The sequence below is a fragment of the Pteropus vampyrus genome, unplaced genomic scaffold (assembly GCF_000151845.1).
Source record: "Pteropus vampyrus isolate Shadow unplaced genomic scaffold, Pvam_2.0 Scaffold1, whole genome shotgun sequence".
Lineage (NCBI taxonomy): Eukaryota > Metazoa > Chordata > Mammalia > Chiroptera > Pteropodidae > Pteropus > Pteropus vampyrus.
In genome coordinates, this window is record NW_011888782.1 from 41,091,759 (window position 1) to 41,116,822 (window position 25,064).

The following is a 25,064-nucleotide window of genomic DNA, read 5'->3' on the forward strand; positions in this document are numbered from 1 at the left end:
TGGAAAACAGTATGGTGTGCTTCCTCAAAAAACTAAGAATTGGTCCATATGATTCAGCAATTCTTCTACTGGGTATTTACCCCAAGACTTGAAAACTCATATCCCAAAAGATATTTGCACACCGATGTACATAGCAGTATTGTTCACAGTGGCCAGGACATGGAAGCAACTAAAGTGTCCTATGATAGATGATTGGCTAAAGAAGCTGTGGTACATAAATACAATGGAATATTACTCAGCCATAAGAAGAGATGAAATACTGCCATTGGCGATAACATCGATTGACCTCGAGATAATCATGCTAAGCGAAATAAGACAGAAAAAGTTGAAAATCACATGATATCACTTATATGTGGGATAGAAACCTAAAAGCAACAAATGAACAGGACAAACAGACTCATGGACATGGATAATAGACAAGTGGTTATCAGATAGATGGTGGTGGGGGAGGGAGGTAGATTGGGTAAAAGGGGTCAAATATATGGTGACAGAAAGAAATCTAACTATGGGAGGGGAACATACAATGCAATATGTATATGCCTTACTGTTAAATTTTACACTTGATACTTACTGGATTTTGTTAACCAGTGTCACCAAAAAATAAAATAATAACTTTTAAAAAATTTCACATGTGAGAGTTTGTTGTGCACATAACATATATAAATAAAATGTTATAACTGAAGACTTACGTAAGTCTTAAGTCATTTGAATTCCATGGGAACAGTATATCATAATTGACCATGGAATTCAAATGACATCAATGCATATTCATGCTGTTATGAATATCAGCACTAATTGTGAGACTTCTATGAAATTATCATATTAAATCTGTACTTTTCAAGCTTTATACCAGTCGGGAGCTAAGGTTTAATAATAGACCTATAATTTCCAGCTGTTCCTCAAATCTGTTTATTAAGAACTCTAGCTCTCCTCAAGTTCTTTCTAAATAGTTATTGTCAATAAAAGTTTGCTGTCACCAAGCTAATATTGATAAAGAATCCCCAATCTGAGGTTCAGAAAAGGAGAAACTTTATTCAAGTTAACGATATGCAATCTGAGGAAATGGCAGACTCCACTGTAAACCAAAAGTGCGCTCCACCAAAACAGAGGGGAAGCCACCTTTTATAGAGAAAGTTTTTGCCCTGTTTCCTGATTGATCCATTTTTATGAAATGAGGAATCCAAATAGCACAGCTGTGATTGGTCTAGATAAGATGGTCCTGATTGGTCAGAATCATGTTTACCGATTGGTTGTTATGGGGCACGTCTAATTGGGTAGTTTAGATGCAAATGAGGATATAGCTGTGCAGTTCTGATTAGACAGGGCAGATCTCCGTCCGTTGTTTGCAGATCTCCGTCTGTTGTCCTTTATTAAAGGACAAGGAAGTCCTTTAATAAAGGACAAGGAAGTCCTTTAATAAAGGTTGACTCAACGGGCAAGAGCCCAGTGCAGGAAGCTGAAGGTTCAGTCTGTAGCTTTTCCTTGAAATGTAGTGTGCATGAGAGGCTTCAGTCAACAGTGGCTGCTAGACTCGTTATGAATTTGTTTCCAGTTAATCATGTGGAATCCTTCTTGGTAGATGTATTCTTTCTTGAGGTTCACATTATGAAATTTCTAGGTGGTTTTCGATGTGGGCCCTGAAAATTCATTCTGTTGGTGGTAATTTTCTTTGATTCTTGAATTTGCAATAGGCACAGACTTTGGAGACAGACATCTGGATTCAGATCTTAGCAGTACTCCTAACACGCTGACTTACTTTGGGCAAGTTACTTCCTCTGTCTTTGAAACAGGGATAATAATACACACTTTATAGGATTCTTGTGCAGATTTAAGGAGATAACCTATGCAAAGTTCCTAATATAATGCCTGGAACTTAGTAGGTGATTAGTAAATGGTAATCATTATTTTTGTCTGTCTTATCACTGCTGATATCAAACGAGCCATTTAAGGCTGTTGTAGTTGATGCTGCTGAAATATTTCCATGATGAGAATGCCAGTGTCTTATTTTGAGATTATTGCTAACCCAGTTGCCATTACCAGTGCAGCCAAGGCAATTGTCACAGCCATACTAGTATTACCATTTGGTTTGAGGAGGAGTACTGTATGCCTTAAATCAACCTTTAATTCTTTCCTCCCTTAAAATGAGTTCATTTTGTGGAGAATCCAGAGGGCCCCGTGGAAATAAATTGCAAGTATGGTTTTATTAGCACTTCAGTTGTTGTGCCCCATTAGAACTGAAGTACAGTTGTGAGCACAGCATAGGCTCAAGGATGGGACTCTCCCAGCCTGCCTGTCTCAAAATCAGGAAGAGTAAATAAAAATTATAGATCTTAGAGAAGGTGATATGATGTTCTGACATTATTATTATTCTGTTATTATAGAGAATGCGGTAAACATACCATTTCTTGTTACGAAGATATAATGTTGAGCAGCAACTAAAAATTGGTGGGTGGAAGAATGGGGGCTCTGACTGTGAAAACTGAGTTTTCTTCTGAAAACCTAGCATTTGTGCCCTTGATGATACATTTATGCATTGTTTTATGCTATTTTATATAAGGGACTTGAGCATCTGCAGATTTTGTTGTTTGCGGCAGGAGAGGTTGGGCTGGAACCAATCCCCTGCGGGTACTGAGTGATGACTGTAGTTAAGTTTTTGGGAATCCAAACATTATATGCGGATTTTTGACTGTATGGTGGATTGGCACTCTGAACCCAATTTGTTCAGTGGTCATCTGTAATCGTTAAATTATCTTGTATTGAACTTTGTACTAATATATAATGTCCTTTTTTGTCTTGTAAACTTTTTGATATAAAGTCTATTTTGTCTAATGTTAATATAGTCACTCTTGCTGTCTTTTGGCTAGTATTTGCATAGAATACCTTATTCCATCCTTTACTTTTAACCTATTTCTGCCTTTGGATCTCAGTGAGTCTCTGTAGGCAGTGTATTGTTGAATCATATATACATATTTTAATCTATTCTGACAATCTTTTTTGTTTGGAGAGTTTAATTACATTTAAAATAATCGATAGGAGTGACTTATTTCTTACAATTTGATATTTGTTTTTTATATGCCTTATAGCTTTTTTGCCTTTTTTTTTCCTGCATTACTGTCTTTTTGTTTCCTTTTTGTTTTTGGTGGTGAAATTTTTGGTTTCTTCCTCATTTCCTTTTGTCTGTATTCTATAGCTGATTTCTTTGTGATTATTGTGGGGTATTTAACAGATTTATAGTTACAACACTCTAATTTGATTTTATAGCAGCCTAGCTTAATAACATTCAGAACTGTGCTTCTATACATCTCTGTCCTCATCTCTTTTCAATTATCAATCCTACAGAATTTTATCTTTATGCATTGTGTTAAAAAATATAGTCTAATAATTAAAAAAATGCATTAGTCTTTTAAATCATGTAGAAAACATAAAGGCAAATTACAAAGGTATGATAGTACTAGTTTTTATAGTGGTCCATTTATTTGCCAATAGTATTTATTTTTTCATATGACTTTGAGTTAGTGTCTAATGTCTTATCATTTCAATGTGGAGGACTCCCTTTAGCATTTCTTGTAGGGTGGTCTAATGGTAATGAACTCCCTCAGGTTTTGTTTATTTTGATATTTTGCCCTCATTTTTGAATGACAGTTTTGCCAGATATAGGGTTTCTGGTTGAGTTTTTTTTTTCTTCAGTACTTTGAATATACCAAACCAGTGCTTTCTAGCTCCCATGTGTTTTGGTGAGTAATCTGCTGATCTGCTGGAATCTTATTGAGATTCTTTGTATGTGACCAGTTTTTTTTTGTCGGTACTTTCAAGATTCTCTCTTTGCTTTTGTCTTTTAATAGTTTGATTATAATGTTTCTCTCTGTAGGTCTCATTGAGCTTTTTTTTTTTTTTTTTAAATGGATTTAAAGCAACAAACATTTATTATCTTATACAGTTTCTGAAAATCAGGAATCGGGAAGGTCTGAGTTTAATCTACCACTAATTCCTCAGGGTTCTTGGATGTTTATGTTCATGTCTTTCATCAAATTTGGAAATTTTTTTGTAATTTATTCAAATCTCCTTTATTTCTTCTTTTGAGACTCCAGTAATACATATATTGGTCCAATACTCATGTACTATATGTTCTTTAGGCTTTGTTTTTCTTAAATTGTTCTTTCTGTTCCTCAGATTTGATTATTTTCATTATCATGTCTTTAAATTCACAAATTGTTTCTTCTTTCTGCTCAAATCTGCTTTTGAATCCCTCTATAGAATTTTTCATTACAGTTAGTGTACTTTTTAGCTCTAGAATTTCCTTTTGGTTCATTTATATATTTTGTCTTTTTGTGAATATTTTCATTTTGTCATAGATAACTTTCTTTGTTCAAAACTTATTTTAGCTCTTTGGGTATCTTCCAGACAGTTGTTTTAATGTCTTTGAGTTTGTCATCTGGATTTTTTGGGGGACAGGTTCTGTTGATTTATATTTTTTCTCTGAATTGGCCATACTTTTCTGTTTCTTTGTATGTCTTTTGAATTTTTTCGTCGAACACTCAATATTTGAATCTTACAGTAAGTCTGGAAGTCAGGTTCTTCCCCTTCCCAGGGTTTGCTATTTTTTTCCCCCTTTTTTTTTTTTAAAAAAAAGTTATTGCTTGCTTGATTGATTGTAGCATGCCTCTGTTCTAGGAATCAGCCTGATGTAAACACAAGGTCTCAGGTCTTTTTTGAGTCTGTGTCTTTCCTTGGTCATGTCAGTGACTTTCTAAATATCCTCATATATGCGATAACTTTGTAATGTTCTAGTCTTTAAGGGTTTGGTTTCCCTTAAATGCATTAGTCTTTTTTTTCTTTTGAGATGTTTGTTGTGGGGAGGGGTGCGAAATAGGTGCTAGCACTTTAAGTCTTTTGGAAGTCATTTTAGTTGGATAGGGAGAGTATTGCAACAATGGTGGTGGTGATCAGAATATGGACTCCAAATATTTGGAGGAACTTGTCAAGACTATTGACCTTGGTGTCTGCATACCCATGCAAACTGTTCAAGGAACTTGGGCATAGCTTTGGGGCTAGGGCTGGGGGATGGTTTGTTAGCTGTTATCACCCTAGGAGCTGAAATAGACCAAAATTAACTGCAATTCTTGTTGAACCTTTTGATTGGAAGTTGCAAGTCTTTAATAGACTGCAGACTTCCAGAATAGTTACATAAGACAGATTCTGCCAGTGCAGTTGTTGTCTAGGTAGAGAGATGGTATGTGCTTCCTGCTCTGCAATCTTCCCGAGGTCACTTGACATGTATTTTATAGTTTACAGTGCAGGAAACCTTAATTTATTTTTGGTATCTGATTTTTTAGTGCTTTTATAAATGGTATTGTAAAAGTTTCTATGTTGTTAAATAGTTTTGAAAATGTAGTAATTACTATATTCTATTAGAAGGGAATGCTGTAGTTTAATAATTTTATAGTTTTTTATTTAAAAAATTTTACCTACTTAAATAATACCATAATGAGTTATTTCATTAATAGTTATTATGGGTGAGAGTATTGTGTGTAAAGATTTAATTCATTCTATGACTATTGGCAGTAATAGCATATTGATTTCCCAATGGTTTGTAGCAAATTAATTCTTAAAATTAGTGAACTTTATTGATAGATTACTGACAGATAATACTGTATTAGTTTTAGTTATACAACATAATGATTTACTATGTGTATGAATGGGAAATGATTAATATAATAAGTTTAGTTAACCTCTATCACCACACACAGTTATATTTAAGATGTCTTGGTAACTTTCAAATATACAGTACATGTATAATGGAAACATGCCTTTTTACCATCTTCACCTATTTTTGCTGACCATCCTTCTGGCCCCCTCCATCTCCATCAACCACCAACCTGTTGTCTATATCTAGATGATTTTTTTTCTTTTTAATATTCTACGTGTAAGTGAGGTCATACAATATTTGTCTTTCTCTGACTTATTTCACTTAGCATAATACCTCTGGGTCCTTCCATGTTATCACAAATAGCAGGATTTCTTTCTTCTTTTTTTATGGCTGAATAATATTCCTCTGTGTGTGTGTGTGTGTGTGTGTGTGTGTGTGTGTGTGTGTGTGTGTGTATTACATTTTCTTTATCCCTTTCTCTATTGATGGACACTTAGGTTGTTTCTGTTTCTTGGCCATTGTAAATAATGCTACAGTGAACATGGGGATTGTAAAGATACCTTTTTGAAATAATCATGTTATTTCCCAAGGATTAATATGCAGTAGCTAAATTGCTGAATGATATAGTAGTTTTATACTTAATTTTTTTAGGAACCTCCACAGTATTTTCCGTGGTAGATGCACCCATTTACATTTCTACCAACAGTGCACAAGAGTTCCCTTTCTCTACATCCTTGTCAACACTTGTTATTTGTCTTTTTGATAATAGCCATTCTAACAGGTGTGAAGTGATACCTCATTGTGGTTTTGATTTGCATTTCCATCATGATTAGTGACATTGAGCTCCTTATGTATACCTCTTGGCCATCTTTAAGTCTTCTTTGAAAAAAAATTGCTCAGTTTCTATGTCCAGTTTTTAATTGTATTCTTTTTCTCTTTTGGATTTTGGATTTTAACTCCTTTTTGGATATATGATTTACAGATACTTCTATTCCATAGGTTGTCTTTTCATTTTGTTGATAGTTTCCTTTGCTAAAGGGAAGCTTCGTAGTTTGTTATATTATTTACATTGCTTTTGTTGTCTTTGCTTTGTTGTTAAATCCACACGTCATCTCTAAGACCAATGTCAAGGAGCTTCCCTTCATGTTTTCTTCTAGGAGTTTTATGGTTTCAGTTCTTTAATCCATTTTGAGTTGATTTTTGTGAATAATGTAAGATATTGGTCCAGTTTCATTCTTTTGCATGTGGCTGGCTGGCTTTCCCAACATTTATTTCTCCATTGTGTACTCTTTGCTCCTTTGTCATAAGTTAATTGACCATACGTGTGTGGATTATTTAAAAAAATTTTTATTATGGTGACATTGGTTTACAAAATCCAGTAAGTTTCAGGTGTACAAGTGTGGATTTATTTTTGACTTTCTATTCTGGATTGATCTCTATGTGTGTTTTTCTATCAATACCATACTCTTTTGATTACTGTAGCTGTGTAATATAATTTTGAACCAGGAAGTGTGATTTCTTCTGCTTTGATCTTTCTCAAGATGCTTCGGCTATTTGGGGTCTTTTGTGGTTCCATAGACTTTATTAAGATTGTTCTATTTCTTTGAAAAAGGTCATCGAAATGTTGATAAGGATTGAATTGAACCTGTAGGTTGCTTTAGACATTTTAACAATATTGTCTTCTAATCCACGACTTCAAAATGTCTTTCCATTTATTTTTGTCATCTTCAATTTCTTTTATCAATCAATGTCTTACAGTTTTCAGTGCACAGGTCTTTATCTTGGCTATATTTGTTCTCAGGTATTTTATTCTTTTTGATGCAGTTATAAATGGGCTTGTTTTTTTAATTTCTTGATATTTTGCTATTAGTGTATAGAAATGCAACTGATTTTTGTATATTGATTTTGTATCTTGCAACTTTACTTAATTTATTGATTAGTTCTAAAAGTTTTTTGGTGGATTCTTCAGTTTTCTACATATAAATCATATTATCTGCAAAAACAACGGTTTTACTTCTTCATTTCTTAATTAGATACCTTTTATTTATTTGTCTTGCCTAATTGCTCTTTCTAGGATTTCCAGCGCTATGTTGTTGAATAAGAGTAATGAGCGAAGGCACTATTGTCTTGGTCTTTATCTCAGAGGAAAAGATTTTAATCTTTCACTGTTGAGTATGCTGTTACCTGTGAGTTTGTTGTATTGGCCTTTATTGTATTGAGGTACATTCCTTCTATATCCAGTATGTTGAGAGTTTTTTCATGAAAGGATGTTGAATTTTATCAAATACCTCTTCTGTATCTATTGGGTGACTATATGATTTTTATTTTTTATTCTGTTAATGTGTTGTATCATATTTATTTGTGGATGTTGGGACATACATGTATCCCTGGAATAAATCTCACTTGACCATGTGTAGCATTTTATCTTTGATGTATTGTTGAATTTGGTTTCCCAATATTTTGTAGAAAATTTTTGCATCTATATTCGTTAGGAATATTGTCCTATGCTTTTCTTTTCCTGTAGTGTCTATACTTGGTTTGGTATCAGGATAACGATGGCTTCCTAAAATAAGTTTAGGAGTGTTCCCCTCCTTTCAATTTTTGGGAAGAGTTTAGGAAGGATTGGCATTAATTCTTTTGAAATTGTTTGGTAGAATTACCAGTGAAATCATCTGGTCCTGGGCTTTTCTGTATTGAGAGGTTTTTTATTACTAATTCATCTACTTACATTGTTGGTCCTTTCGTATTTTCTTTTTCTTTATGATTCATGTTATATGTTTCTGGTTATTTATCTATATCTTCTAGGTAATCCAATTTGTTGTCATATAATTGCTCATAGTAGCCTCTTGATTATTCTGTGTATTTTTGTAATATCAGTTGTAATGTCTCTTTTGATGTCTGTTTATATTTGAGTCTTTTCTTTTTTTTCTTAAGTTTATCTAGTTCTAGGTTTGTCAGTTTGGTTTCTCTCTTTAAAAAAAAACAGTTCTAAGTTTTGTTGATTTTTTTCTATTGTTTTTCTGGTCTTTTATTTATTTCTGCTCTGATCTTTGTTATTTCCTTTCTCTTGATTCATTTGTTCTTTCTCTAGTACTTTAGGTATTAAGTGAGGTTGTTTATTGGAGTTCTTTCTTGTTTCTTAATGTAGGCATTTGTCACTATATACTTCCTTCTTAGAGCTGCTTTTGTAGGATTTTATAGGATTTGATACGTTGTGCTTGCACTTTTGTTTGTTTCAGGGTATTTCTTGATCTTCCTTTTGACCAGCTGGTTTATTCAGGATCATATTGTTTAATCTACATATATATGAATTTCCTAGCTTTCCTTCTGTTATTGATTCCTTGATTCATAATATTGTAGTTGGAAAAGATACTTGGTATGATTTCAGTCTTTTTAAATTTGCTAAGGTTGTTTTGTGGCCTGTTTTATGATTTATCCTGGTGACTGTGTCATGTGCGCTTGAGAAGAATGTGTATTTTGGTGCTATTGGAAGGTGTGTTCTATAAATGCATATTAGGTCCATTTGATCTAATGTATGGTTCCATTCTAAAGTTTCTTTGTTATTTTGTCTAGGTGACTTATTCATTGCTGAAAGTGGGTACTGAGGTCTCTTGTTATATTAAATTTTTATTAATAGTGACATTGTGTTCATCATTCCAAAACTTGTTTTTCAAAAACCTTGTATTTTATATGTTTAACTGGTATTTAAAATTATTTTCTTTATATGTAACATTTGTTACCACACTCCAAACTTTATTTTGTACTTAACTTTTGATATGTGAACCATGCTTGAAACATATTAACAATTATTTGGCTTGTAATTTTTAAAATACTCATAGGTATGATTATCATGTACTGTGTTCATGGAATTTTTACTTTTTAGATCTCTTTGATGTATTCAATAATAGTATTATTCTTTTGCTCATTTTTCATATTCAGAATCCCGTGGTGTTGGTATCTTATTCCTCTTCCACCCCAAAGAAACATGGGGAATTTAATGGTAGAATAGGGATGGGAACTTATTTCTCAAAACTTAGTTCATTGTTATTACTTTTTTACTGTTCAGATCATATACTCTTGTCTATGAGACTGTACTTGTAACTTACTGACTTTATCTTGAATATAGACCAGCTGGCTTCAAAATTCATTTGAGTTTAGAGGAATTGAGTATATTATTTTGTTTTGCAGGGTTTCACAACTAAGTAAGAGAGTCTATAATAAATATGCAAAGCAGGCTGCACATACCAAAGAAAAGAGAAGAGATGATGATAGCATTTCTTTTATAATGTCTGATACTCAACCTAAAGGTTCGTTAACCTTAGAAAACTGTTATTTCAATTTTTGTGTATTGCATTTGTAATAATTTTTGTTATAAATAACTTTATTTAATTTTACATTTAAAGGCTATGTGAAAATAAAGGGAGATTATTTAGTAACTCAAAGAAAATTGCCAAATTAACTATTTGCATACTGTAATATATATTTCTTGATTTATTTACTAAGTTCAAAAGTAAATTTGGATATTTTGTTGTTGTCGTTGGAGTTGGGCATATACCTATAAATTTACAATATTAGTTTAGCTATTTCTAAGAGTTGTTCCATGGATATGTTTGGGAATTTATATTACTGCTAACTTGATTATTATTATTGTTAGTTTCCCACTGTCTATCCTCCTATTATGAAATACATTCTTTGTTCATTAGAATTTCTCTCAACTCTAGGAGGATGCCAGTACAAGCCTCTATTAGCATTTTTAAAGGTAAATACATACTAGACTACTGAAAATTCTTTGTAGGCCCCCTGGCATGTAGGGTTAATGAACTGACTTCTTTTCTCTTTTCTGTCTCTCTTTTAAGATTTTAAAATAATTTACAAAAATTTGCGCCAGAACAATTTACTACGTTAGTCATATGTGAAACTAACATCTTCAGGGGTCTCTTGGATTATTGATAGCTTCAAACTAGTGAGGTATTTTGTTTTCTGAATGATTTTATAAATTATTTGCAAGAAAAGATGGTGCTTTAATAACACTATGCAAAATTTCTTTGTACTTCCTTTGAAACACAGCTATTTACACATTTTTAGTAGCCTTTTCCATAGGAGAGGAAAACTTATAAAGAAACTAGACTAATAACTTTGTATACAAGAAACCAGCTACAACTCTTATGAGGGCAATCTTTAGAGAAAACGTGACTCTATAGTCAGAATCTTTCAATTAAACGACTATCTGCATATAATGAAAGACATTTCTTATGAATTGTGCTTTTTCAGGAAATAATTACATTTAGTTATCAAATAAAAATATAAATATTTGTACAAATGGGATTAATTCATATACTGTCAAGACACAGTTAAATCCTCAGATTCCACTGCTTTTCTAGGTAAAGTAAAAATAGTTGACTAAAAAGCTTTCTGATTTGTGCCCTTCAGTATTACTTCAGAGTCATGGTGGAATTTTAGATTTATAGTTGGGAAAAAATGCATGGTAAAAGAAGTGCTTTATACTTTCTTAATACCCCTGAGTTTCTGAAACTTAGGTAATGAAGCTTTATTAAAACTCACCATGCTTTTATCCTATTGATAATTGTGTCTAATACAGTTTGTTTAATACAAGGCCATAGATTAATGGGAATTCTGAATTAAATGACAAGTGTGCCATTCTTTTGTAGTATATTGTTTGCTTTGTGGAATTTGCTTTTATGAAAATAATACATTGGAAATATTTAATATTTTTTGGTTTACAGGAATTTTTCATCTCTTTGATTTTATATGCTAGTGATACTTGCAAGTTAAATTGTATATGTTATGCAGGTAGAATCCTATATTTATAATGTTTAGCTTTAGCTAATAAATTTATTTCTGTTTTGTATGAGGTAGTCCTGGCCAATGTGCAAATACCTGTATAATAGAGTTTTTCTTGAGCCACTTTCATCAGTCTCTTTGTTATAGGATTTATGTTTTAAATTTTAATTTGATACAGTTTTTATGTGTAGAAATCATATTTGACTATCTTTACAGTTTACAGAATTACATATAAAATTTATTGTACTTTTCAAAATACTGTGTTGATGATTTTGGGAGTTAAAGAGAATTTTCTTTGGAAATTGGGGAGGTAGTAAAGAGAATTTTCTTTGGAAATTGGAAGACTATTGACTATCTTGAAGTTTGCCCTCCTTCCTGTCCCAGTACCTGCCTTTTAAGCAAAAACAAAGAGATGAATGCTAGTCGTTAGGTATCTATGAAACTAGAATAATAGCAAGAATAGTTTGAAGAGAAGGGGTGTAGTATTAAAAGAAGTTTGAATGAACGGAGAGGTCAGGCTAGTAGTCAGTGTTACATGAATTATAAGTCATGGATTCAGAGAAGCTTTGGGACTTGCTGTGCATAAACTTTCAGTTTGTAATTGTATGGTATAGATTCTGAAAGCAAAATAATTCAAGATAAGAATCAGGTAGAACCTATTAGAAGGTATTTTTGAATGATAATATATTTGATAACTGAAATACTAAGCAGTTTTTATAATAATTGTCATGGTTTCAAAATAATGCTTTCTTGACTTAAAAAATTTAAGTCAAGAGCAATTTATTCTCCATAGGGTAGAAGAAAATTTATTGGAGACTTCAAATAATAGGGTCTAGATTTTTAAAAAGAAGAAACCAATTGTGAAGCAAATTGATAGCCTTGTGAATGGTTACATATCACACAGTCAGATGCTGAGGAAAGGTATTTCAGCTCTTTTTAAAAGAGCAGTGATCAGTACTTTGCTCTTTCAAATTATTGTCCCTTGAATTTCACTTAAAAAATATAAAAAACTTACATTTTAAAAGGACAACTAATTTCTAAAATCAATGAATTATCAAAATGTTTTAAGACATGAATTTTCTAAATTTTATTAAGACTTTTATTATTACAGTTGAGTGCAATTATAGCAAAAGGTAAAATGTGGTTTGGTTGCTTTGCTTTGGTTACTAAAGAATACTCTCTTTTTATATATTTTCCTCATCTTATATTTATTATACAATGAACATTCACTTTGTTTATGCAGTTTAAAATAGGATATTTCTTTATATTCATCCATGTCAATAAGAGAATTTAACAGGGGTCTTCTTTTTAAAATTAGCTTTGTAAATAGTATATAATTTTGATAATATTTCAAAGAGTTCTTCTTAAAAAGATTCTTTCTGTCCTTTTTGGTTATATTTATGTCTGTTGTTTTTTAAGACCTCAATAGTGGAAGTAGACATGATCATCTTGAAGAGCGTAGCAGAAACAAGGATGATACATATTCTGATTCAAAAGTGGAGCCCACTCTGATTTCCAGGAAGAGAAAGAAAAGGCTTAGAAGTAATTTATCTGATTCTCATAATTCTACTTCTTTATTTCAGTCAGCAGAACAGACAGTAAGTAGAGGTATTTAGATATCACATGAAATAATTTGTGCTATGATAAAAATGAATTGACCGTGACCAAGTAATATTTTTGTAGTTTTCAGCTTTTATCATCAGATTTCTTCCTTTTGTCTATTTTTAAATTCTGTTTGATTTTTGAAAAGTAATTTAAATGAAACTTTTTTTGCATTAAGACAGTTATTGGAACAAATTTTAAATGTTATGAATGAGTAAAAATGTTAAAATTGCTCTTCCTCGGATACCACGCCTTACTTTTTTAAAAATTTTTCTTTATTTTAGACAGATACTATTCATATTGTCTAGGTAATTGCTTTTTCATTTGCTCTGTAAAGTTATTACCAGATTTCTTTTATCAGTAGTAATTTACTTACCAATTTCTTTAAACTTCTCTTTATCTAGAATTTAGGGAATTTTTTGTAAGTAAAGAATACTTAATGCATTACCTATTTTCAAAGACTTAATAATAATTAAAATCAGGACTTTGCAGGGCCTTTCACTTATAAACATGATTTAGATTTATACAATAATTGAGTGCAGGCAGTGATTGATTTTTATAATTTTTCATATTGTTAGGAATCTTGAGTTTTTAATTTTTTATTCTTGTTACTAGTCACATGATGTCATATGGCCTCATTACTTTTGCAAAATAAAACTAAAAAAAATTTCTCTCCTGAAGTTGACTTAATCATGGGAGGCCATCTGCAGCACTTTGAAATATGAAAGTCTTACCATCCCATCCTTTTAAAAATGTTTAAGCATCAGATTGGACAGATCAAACTCTGTATCTTTATACTTCAGAGACACTGGCAAGAATAATATAGTATAATTGTGTAGTTTTCTATCACTGTAATTATAGACATATAATATTTTTACTTTCATATTCTTCTTTAGGAATTTAAACTTAAAAAAATTCTTTATGCTAGCCAAATTTGGAAAATGCTGACTTTTTTGTATGCATTTATTTATGTTCAGAAAGAACAAGAAAATAACTCAACGGTATCCACTGAGTCTGAAAAGTCAAGTGAAAATCATTATCAAGACCCAAAACTGATAGATGAAATTACACCTGAACCTATAGAAAGTGATTTTACTAACCTATCCTCACTTAATAGTCAGGAGTTGATTTTGAGTGCAGCTCCCAAAAGCACCTCTGACTGTTCAATCACTGAAACTTTTGAGAGCTCCGTTTCCACTGATACCCTGGAGAGTTCTACCCTGATTGAGAAGGATGAGAATGAATTGAACATAAAAGAAAAACCAGTTTTAAGTGAACACAGTGAAGGGAACCAGTCATTGATCTCAGCTGAACCAAGTAAGTCGCAGGAGGATTATAAAGGCTTTTAATTTTTTCTGCTTTTTTAATTTCTTCTCTCCAACAAATTTGACTAAGGCAATAAGGTGTTTATGACATCACTGCAGAATATATTAACTTTAGAAAAAAGACTTGGGGTTTGGAGACTTCATGAATTTTGTAATATTGATTAAGGTAAATAGTGGAGTACTTTTTTTTTTAGTATATTGTAATTTATCTCATCAGTAGATTTTATTTGTTTTTTCATCAGTAGATTTTAAAAGATTCTGTAAGGACAATTATTATTGTCATTTGGTTGCTGAAGTACAGAGAGTTTAAGTGCTATTTAATTATTGTCATTAATCTTGATTTAATTTTCTAATATTTTATATGGTCACATCATACATAAAAAGTTGCAAAAGATATACAGTAAATAGTCTTCTATATCTTCCCCTAGCCATCTATTGCCTCTTCCTGGAAGCAGCTAATGTAACAAGATTCAATGAACAATTTAGAGTGATGGCATAATAAGTTGTTAGAAGTAGAACTTGTTCCTAAGTTCTCGTGGCTTTATCCATTTTAAAATGTCTTAAGCTTCAACCTGCAGGTAATTGCTAAATAATAGCACTGATATTTATATTAGTTATATACAATAACTAATATAAATCAGATAACGAATAATAGGCCAGTTTCTAAATTGAATAAAGTTAGATTACATTTCATGGGACTGTTAAAGATATATTGCATGAATTAGAAAGTTCTGTTTTTGATATGTCATTACTGTGACACATTTAAAAAATACATTTTTCCTTTTTAGTTGTTGTTTCCAGTGATGAAGAAGGACCCATTGAACATAAAAGTTCAGAGATTCTTAAATTACAGTCTAAGCAAGACCATGCCATCACTAATGAAAATGAGAGTACTTCTAAATCACCATTGTCAGGACTACCACTGATTACATGTGATTCGGTACAGGTAGTTTATTTCTGCTTTCTCATAGATAAATAGTGAAATATTCACTGTTGGCTAATGACTATTTCTTGTTTCATCAAGGAGAATATTGTAATAAAAATTACAAATTTTCTTAGTTTGAATTTTGAGACAACTTTCATGTTAGTTTCAGAGATGTATGTAATTGTCTTTATTTTGAAGTGAAATAATTATACTATTTTTTTCTGGTCATTCTGGTTTCAGTCTAAGTAGTCTGTTGAATATTTTTCCCTTTTTTAGTGATTCTCATTAGACATTTAAGCACTCTATCAGAACTTTTTCTAGAATTAAATGGTTTCCAGTATTTATCTGTCTGGTCTTGCAGTACTGTATTTACTTGGAATTATTTCTTTTCCTCACATGCTATTAAGGCAGCATGATAGAGGAAATAGCATGTCTTCTGGAGATATACAGACCTGTGTTCAAATTGTGGCTCTGCCATTTGGGCATTTCACTTAACTTCTTAGGCCTGCGTTTCCTCATATAATAAATGAGGATAATGACACCTACCTCACAAGATTATTTTGAGTAGTAAATGAAATAACATATGAAGAATTTAGAACGGTGGTACAAATCTATCAGTTTGTTAAGCCCTTTGTCTCTTCTTATAGATAATAAGTGGAAGTTTGTATTAGTTTAATGTTTTTGACATAGTAGTTCGAAGAATAAAGCTCTAAAGTAAGGTTCAAATAATTTGTCAGTATTCATTCATATTACCAGCCTCTGATTATTGTATTTTTTTGATTATTATATTTTTAAAAAATGATTATTGACTATTTAGAGTAATTTTATCAAGGTAAATGATAGTTTTTAAGAAAAAATAATCCAGATAATTATTTCTTCACAGAAAGAACAGTATAAAATCCTTCAGTTTCATTAATAATAATTTAAAGAAGTATTTGACTTTGAAAATCATTGTCAGCATTTGTAGACTATGTAGGAGTATATACATTTTATAATTTGTTCCTTGTTAGGCTTCATCTGAATTATGTCCATATAACCCTGTCATGGAAAATATTTCCTGTATTCTACCGAGTAATGAGATGGCTCTACAACTGGATTTTATATTTACTTCTGTTTATATTGGTAAAATAAAAGGAGCTTCGAAAGGTTGTGTTACAGTAAGTATATTTAATTTTTTTTAAAGTTTTTGATCTTGGACAAGGGATTTTTAGATTGTTGTCTCATTTTAGTGAAAATGAAAATAGATTTGAGAATTTACATAGGACACTTTGAATATGTCATACCTACTTTGAAACATGTCTTTAATGGGGGAGGGTATCCTAAAATCATATGGAAGTGTCTTGAAATCATATCTTTGATCTGACTACTTTAATGAAAATCATATATGAAAAATTATATATGTAGTATGTATTGATATTCTTTGGGTTCTAAGACTAATTTAGTGGTGAAGTATATTTTTTCAGGGTGTTGTTGGGAGCACAAATAAGAAATCTCATTTTGCTGGTTTAAATTATTGTAAACTGAGTTCTCCATATTCCTGAACTTGTTATTTAAGGATCTCCAGGAATAGTTCTTGTTCTATTTTTCTATTTTTTTTTAGTACTCTTCTTCATATATTATAGATGAAAGCCAGACTAGGTTTTACTCAGTTCTCTATATTTTCTCAACATTTCAGCCTGCTAAAATCCTAATCATCTTTTAAGACTTATCTGAAATGACTTCCTCTTCCAGGAAACCTTTCCTGATTTTTTCTTCCTAGCCATAATTAACTTCTCCCTTTACTGTGTGCTTATAGCACTTTGTGCATATGTTATAAGATTTAGTCTATGTGTTTATATTGTTTATATTCTTGCCTGAACCTCTCTATTAGACTTTAAGCATTTTATGGTAAAGAGCCATGCTTTTATTTCCTTTTACCCTTCCATAAATGGCTCAAACCTAAGTAAGCCTTATAAACTTTAGTTAAATTGAATTGACTATATCAGTATAACTCAGTATAACTAGAAGTTTTATTAATATTTTGAATATATCAGTATAACTCAGTATAACTAGAAGTTTTATTAATATTTTACTGTGTTGGGAATTGAGCAGGGAATACAAAAATGGTAAGACATGGTCTTTGCTTTCAAGGAATTTATAGCATAATGGGAGAAACAGACATGTAAATAGATATTTACATTACAGTAAATAAATGTACAATGGCAATATGTACAAGAAGGGTGCATATGAGAATGAGTACCCATATCTGTCTGGAGGAATCAGGGAAGACTTCACAGAGAAGACAGTATATGATTTAAGACATAAAGTAGATGTTTACATGGTGATCATACGGGGGAAGACCTAATCTCAATAGTGTAAATTATGAACAAATCCAGCAAAGTCTCAGATCTACAGATAATGGTAGATAGTGATAAAGTTAAAATTGCTTTGATTGAAAGTACAAGAGCAATGCGATATAAAAATTAATATTCCCTGGTCCCTAGTTTTCAGATATTAATGATTTTGACGTGCTTGTGGTGATTTTGCAGTTTTCTTTAAGGAATTTTGTTCACTTTTCACAATTTCCCCTTCTATTTTGCTTTTGTAATTTTAAATTCAGGTATAACCAATTTTTTGTTGAGTTCTTGGTAATGGCAAGAAATTACGTTACCTTAATATATGATAATAATTGATTAGCTGGGGAGGAAAATCCAACATAAATATTCAACAGTGGTTTTCATTGGTTAATATATTACTTATGTTATTACACAGTCAGTGGGCTTGTTATGGGCAAAAAACAAAACCAAACAAAAACTACAAATGAGTAAAGGAATAATTAAAGAACAGCTATAATATTATATATTTAGAGACCACTGTATATTATTTTATATTCTTCATATTATATCTGTCTAAAACAAAAGAGTATAACATACATACTGTTTTATAACTCATCATAATTATATTAAATAAATTTAATTCATGTACCTGTCTGAGATACTTGGTTGTCCTTAATTCCTGACTACTGGACATTTTGATTCTCCCAGTATTTTGCTATGACAAATAGTAGGGGACTGCAAATAATCAATAAATGTCATAAAGTAGGCCTTAAAAATTTGGTTCATGTTTATTGGAAGCCTTCTTATAATTCACATAAAAAACTTAGATGTCTAATTGTAAGAAAGTGTTTCAGTAAATTAAGTAAATATATGCAGGTAAAATATATCCATGTGAGCAAAGGCTGAGAGGAATTCTGCAAAAATTAAGATAGTTATGTTTTGATGGAGAGAGCATAAACAATTTGAAAAATTACAAAAATAAATTAATAAGTGTTAAAACTTTGGAGTTTTTCAGAGGACTCTTTTTTTTTTTTTAAAAAAAACCAACAGCCCTTTATTATATTCTAAATTTCCATGTATACCTTAGATTGTACTGTTTATTTTCTTTCTTTGATCTATTTATCTATTCTTGCTCCAATACCCAATTTTTAAATTATTTATCTTTATGGCATGTTTTATTATTATTTTTAAAATTAGACTCAGGTATATAGTACATTGGTTAGACATTTAAATAGTTTATGAATTGATCCCCCCAGTTACTCTATCACCCATCTGGCTCTACACATAGCTGTCATACTATTTACTATATTCCCTATGCTGTCCTTTACATTTCTGTGACTATTTTGTAACTACTAATTTGTGCTTCTTCATTCCTTCACCTTTCTCTCCCAGCCCCTTTGCTGGCAGTCACCAGATTGTCCTCTGTATCTGTGAGTCTGTTTTCTTTTAGTTTGTTCCTTTTGTTTCTTAGATTCTACATGTAAGTGAAATCATATGCTATTTATCTTTGTCTGACTTATTTCACTCAGCATAATAACCTCTAGGTCCATCCATGTTGTCGCAAATGGTAGGGTTTCATTTTTTGTGTGTATGGCTAAGTATTATTCCATTGTATATATGAACCTTAACTTCTTCATCCAGTTGTCTATTGATGGGCATTTAGGTTGCTTCCATATCTTGGCTATTGTGAATAGCGTTGCCGTGGACATAGGGATGTATAGATCTTTACGAATTAGCATTTTGGTTTTCTTTGGATAAATACGCAGAAGTGCAGTTGCTAGATCAAAAGAGTTCTATTTTTAATTCTTTGAGGCATCTCCAGACTGTTTTCTATAGTGGCTGTACCATTTTGCAATCCCATCAACAGTGTACAAGGATTCTTTTTTCTCCACATTCTTGCCAACACTTGTATTTTGATTTATTGGTGACAGCCATTCTGATAGGTGTGAGGTGATAACTCATTGTGGTTTTAATTTACATTTCTCTGATGATTAGTGATCTTGAGCATCTTTTCATATGTTATTGGCCATCTGTATTTCCTCTTTGGAGAAATTCATGTCTTCTGCCCATTTTTAAATTGAATTGTTATTTTTATTGTTGAGTTGTATGAGTTCTTTATACATTTTGGATATTAACCCCTTATCAGATGTATCATAGCAAATATCATCTCCTATTCGGTAGATTGTCTTTTTGTTTTGTTGATAGTTTCCTTTGTTGTGCTAAACTTTTTAGTTTGATGTAGTCCCCTTTATTTATTTCTTCTTTTGTTTCCCTTGCCCAAGGAGATATGTCAGAGAAGAAATTACTAAATAGCAATGTCAGAGAGTTTACTGCCTATGTTTTCTTCCAGAAGTTTTATAGTTTTGGGTCTTACATTTAAGTCTTTAATCCATTTTGAGTCCATTCCTATATATGGTGTAAGAAGGTGGTCCAGTTTCATTTTTTTTCCTGTATCTGTCCAGTTTTCCCAGCACCATTTGTTGAAGAGACCATCTTTACTCTATTGTGTATTCTTGCCTCCTTTGTCATAGATTAAATGACCATATAGACATGGATTTATTTTTGGGCTCTCTATTCTGTTCCACTAATCTATGTGTCTGTTTTTATGCCAATACCATGCTGTTTTGATTACTACTGTCTTGTAGTATAGTAATATATCAAGTAGTGTGTTATCTCCTATTTTGTTCCTTCTTAAGATTGCCATGGCTATTTGGGATCTTTTATGATTCCATGTAAATTTTAGGATTATTTGTTCTTTTCCTCTGAAAGATGCCATTAGTATTTTGATAGGGATTGTATTAAGTCTTTAGATTGCTTTGGGTAGTATGGCATCTTAATAATGATGAATCTTCTCACCCATGAGCACAGTATATCCTTCCATTTATTTGTATCTTCTTCATTTTCTTTTTTCAATGACATAATTTTCTAAGAACAGGTCTTTTACCTCTTTGGTTAATTTGATTCTTATGTATTTTATTGTTTTTGATGCAACTGTAAACAGGGTTGTTTTCTTAATTTTTCTTTCTGAAAGTTCCTCATTGGTGTACACACACGCGCACACACACACACACACACACAGCAGTTGTATTAAAGTGACAGAATAAGAAGGTGAATTTGACTAAATTAAACTAGAAAACATAATCAGATGCTAGTGACTAATGATAATAGTTTTCCTTGATTAAAAATCTTATTGAAAGCTGAGAGAAGTTCAGTAAGTTACTTAAGTTTATCTACTTACTGTTTGTATAAGCGAGTAGAGATAATAGAGGCAGAATTTGAACTCAGCTCTTAACTCATGTGCCATTTTGCTCAGATTTTGCTGTAGTGGCTGACTTTTGCTATGACATATGAGTTTTCTATTTGTGAGACTACAATATGAAATAATTTTTAAATTGGAAGAAATGGAGAAATAGAGTTCAGTGAAGTGGTTTCACTGAACATTGTTTGCTATTTATTTGGGACTCTGTTGGCACTTGATTTAGTTACCCATATACAAAGACCATATTTGATTGTGTTTTATGCTCACAACAATTTCATAAATGTATTGATCAAAAGAGAAACCTAACCAAAAAATAAATAAGCATGAATTCATTTGACATTAATGGAAAACAAATGTCAAAGTGCAAGCATATTTTAGATGGTACATGTAGGATTTAGGTGCTCCACAACTCTTGAGAGTTTATTATTAAAGCAACACTTAAGGAGTACAAATATATTCAAGAGGTACCTAGAGAAAATTAGTGACTTGGTAGGAGGAACAGAAAGAGCAAGAACCTTGCTGAATCCTCAGTCAGAGGGGAATTTTTATTAGAGAACAAAGGAAGATGAATGCTGGGAATGTCAACAAAGCCAAGAATCAAACCCTGTTTTGTGGCTTATTTACCAAAACCAGTGGCACCTTGTGAGGTCTCTTGGCAGTTTCTTCTGGACTTTATTTAAACATACAGGAAACATTTTTGAAAAATATATTAAGTAAATTCTTACTCGTTTTTATAAATGAGCATTTAAGAATTAAATTATTTGTACCTGGTTCTTAAACTTCCATAAAATTAAGTCTTTGCAGTGAGACTTATTTTTGGTTTATTGATAAAAGGCTTGGGCACTTTTAGTATAGTCTTCGAATATGTACTTGTGGTTTGAAAAAGAAAAATTTTGAAAATTTTGAATAGTAACATTTTTTTTTTTGTATTTTTTCTTTAGTTCACGCCAAAGTATGTTAAGATCCCATTTCAAGGTAAGCTATCATTGTCTTACTGCTTCTTTTCACTGTAATTTGGAGTATAAAATAATTGTTTAGCAAAAATTCTGAAATCTTTCTATAATCAGTTCTTCGTAATTTTTTCCATTATAGAATTTAAGTAAAACTAAGGTTAATAATGTTTTCAACTTAACATTTTTTTTCAGCAACTTCAAAAGGTGTTAAAATGTTTTATAATACTGAAAATAGCATACTATTGTTTTAATGACTTCAAGTCAAGTAATATTAAGGAACTCATGGTAATTTCTTGGGATTAACAGAAATTAAGTTTTGATAGCAAAGTATATAAAAATGGAAGAAAAAGAAACTATAAGGAAAGAAGCATAAGGAAAATTTTTAATGTTGTATACAAATATGTAAAATGGTTTTGCTTAAGGGTTAAGAGATTTTTTAAAATACCATTTTTTAACCTGACTAAGGCAAAGTACATTGAAAAATATATCTGCAACTTGTAGAGACTCAGCTACCATTTTCTTAGCTGGAAACATTTCTGAATAAATAATGACACTAGAAAACAAATAATAAGCAATAGATAATAGTCTCTCTAGAGAATGAATTATGAAAAGAATGAAGAAAAAAATATATACACACAGCACTTTAGAAATGAAATAGATAAGAGGAAGCTTTTGTTCTAAAACTGAAGATGTGATTACAATAACTTTAACTGAACTCTACAGATAGCTATGTACAGAAACCATAACTATATGATAATGAATCTAGTAACTAAGAAACTTCTAAAAGTAATAAGAATATATAAGGAACAGAATAAATATATTCCTAATTCTAATTAGGAAATTTTAGTTAGTTATTACAGAATAATATAACATTAGCTATTTAGAAGAAACAAAGAACTGTGATTTAAAAGGAAATAATAATTTCAGAAAAGATAGTGCCTTTAAAGACCTGTGTAACAGAGCTATCTCTCAAATCCTTTTTTTATTGAGATATAATTGACATTAATTTTAGATGTGCATCATAATGATTCAATATCTGTGTGTACAATTGACCCATGAACAACACGAGTTTGAATTGTGTGGGTCCACATACGCGTGATTTTTTTTTTCAATAAATATATGGTTAGCCTTATACATACACAGGTTTTGCATCTATGGATTCAACCAATCATGGATCGAAAACAGTATTTTCATATGCAGAGGGTCTATTGTTTGTATTGTTCTATGCCATTTTACAAAAGGGACTTGAACATCCACAGATTTTGGTATTTGTGAGGGAGAGAGTTCTGGATACTGGTGTCCCTAACCTCATGTTAAGGGTCAATTGTATTGCAAAATTATTTCCACAATAAGTCTAGTAAACATGCATTCCCATACTAAGTTACAAAAATTATTTTTTGTGATTAAGACTTTTAAGATATCCTCTGTTAGCAACTTTCAGATATGCAATACAGTATTATTAACTATAGTCACCATACTGTACATTACATCCCCAGGACTTATTTCTTTTATAACTGGAAATTTGCACCGTTTGACCTTCTTTACTCATTTTGCCTACCCTATGCCCTGCTTCTGGGAACCACCAGTCTGATCTCTGTATTTACGAGCTTGGCTTTTTATTTTTTATTTTTATTTAAGATTCTGTATTTAAGTGCTATCAAATGGTATTTGTTGTTCTCTGACTTATTTCACTTAGCATAATGTCTTCAAGGTCTATCCATGTTGTCAAGATTTCATTATTTTTTATTGCTAAATAATATTCCTCTGTGTGTGTGTGTGTGTGTGTGTGTTTGTGCGTGTTTGTGCGTGTGTGCGCATGTGCACATAGCTCTTTTTGAATTAGTGTTTTTGTTTTCTTTGGAGAAATACCCAGAAGTGGAATTGCTAGATCATATGGTAGTTCTATTCTAAAGTTTTTGAGGAACCTCCATACTATTTTCTGTAGTGGCTGTACCAATTTACATTCCCACAACAGTGTACAAGAGTACTCTTTTTCCCTGCATCCTTGCCAACACTTGTTATATCTTACCTTTTTGAAAATAGCTGTTCTAACAGGTGTGAGGTGATATTGTGGTTTTGATTTGCATTTCCGTGTTTAGTGATGTCCAGCACCTTTTTATGTACCTGTTGTCCATCTGTATGTCTTCTTTGGAAAAATGTTTATTTAGTTTCTCTGCTTACTTTTTAATAGATTTTTTTTTTTTTTGCTGTTGACTTGTACGAATTTTTTTAATTAAATTTATTGGGTAACAGTGATTAATGCAATTATATACTTTTCAGGTGTACATTATCATTTGACATCTGTATATTCTATTGTATGTTTACCACCCAAAGTCCAGTTTCCTTCAGCTACCATATATTTGATCCCCTTTACCCACTTCACCCTCCACCTACTCCCCTATATTTGACCCCTTTTACCCCATCTACCTCCCCTCTCCTCCCCCACCCTCTACCCTCTAGTAACCACTAGTCTATAGTCCATGTCCATGAGTCTCTGTTTGTTTGTCTGTTCCTTTGTTGCTTTTAGGTTTATATCCCACATATAAGTGATATTTTGTAATTTTCAACTTTTTCTGTCTGGCTTATTTTGCTTAGCATGATTATCTCAAGTTCCATTCATGTGGTTGCAAATGGCTGTATTTCATCTCTTCTTATGGCTGAGTAATATTCCATTGTATATATGTACTGTAGCTTCTTTAGCCAGTCATCTATCATAGGACACTTTGGTTGGTTTCATGTCCTGGCCACTGTAAATAATGCTGCTATGAATATCCGTTTGCAGATATCTTTATGGATATGATTTTTTAACTCTTTGGGGTAAATACCCAGTAGAAGGATTGCTGGATCTTATGGTAGATCAATTCTTAGTTTTTTGAGGAACCTCCATGCTATTTTCCATAGTGGCTGTGCCAATTTGCAGTCCCACCAGCAGTGTATGAGGGTTCTTTTTCTCCGCATCTTCTCCAGCATTTGTTATTATTTGTCTTGTTGATTATAGCCATTCTAACAGGTGTGAGGTGGTATCTCAGTGTGGTTTTGATTTGCATTTCTCTAATAACTAGTGATGTTGAGCATCTTTTCATATGTTTATTGGCCATTTGTATGTCCTCTGGGAAGAAATGTCTGTTCGGATCCTCTGCCCATTTTTTGATTGGATTTTTTTGTTTTGTTTTGTTTTGTTATTGAGTCATATGAGTTATTTGTATATTTTGGATATTAAGCCCTTATTGGAGATG

General features: G+C 31.7%; 1 protein-coding gene across 9 annotated transcripts in view; it reads left to right on the top strand.

Annotated features, from left to right (window-relative positions):
- SENP7 (SUMO1/sentrin specific peptidase 7) overlaps nt 1-25,064 on the top strand; it is a 135,824-nt gene that overhangs the window by 83,924 nt on the left and 26,836 nt on the right. For 8 of the 9 annotated variants that reach the window (XM_011387336.2, XM_023527432.1, XM_011387281.2 and 5 more), the window contains 6 exons: nt 9,836-9,954; nt 12,869-13,047; nt 14,029-14,368; nt 15,165-15,322; nt 16,312-16,458; nt 21,817-21,850. In XM_011387336.2, the coding sequence (XP_011385638.1) occupies nt 9,836-9,954; nt 12,869-13,047; nt 14,029-14,368; nt 15,165-15,322; nt 16,312-16,458; nt 21,817-21,850 (977 nt within the window). The remainder of the gene's footprint in view (nt 1-9,835; nt 9,955-12,868; nt 13,048-14,028; nt 14,369-15,164; nt 15,323-16,311; nt 16,459-21,816; nt 21,851-25,064) is intronic. The other variant, XM_023527426.1, reaches the window with a different exon arrangement.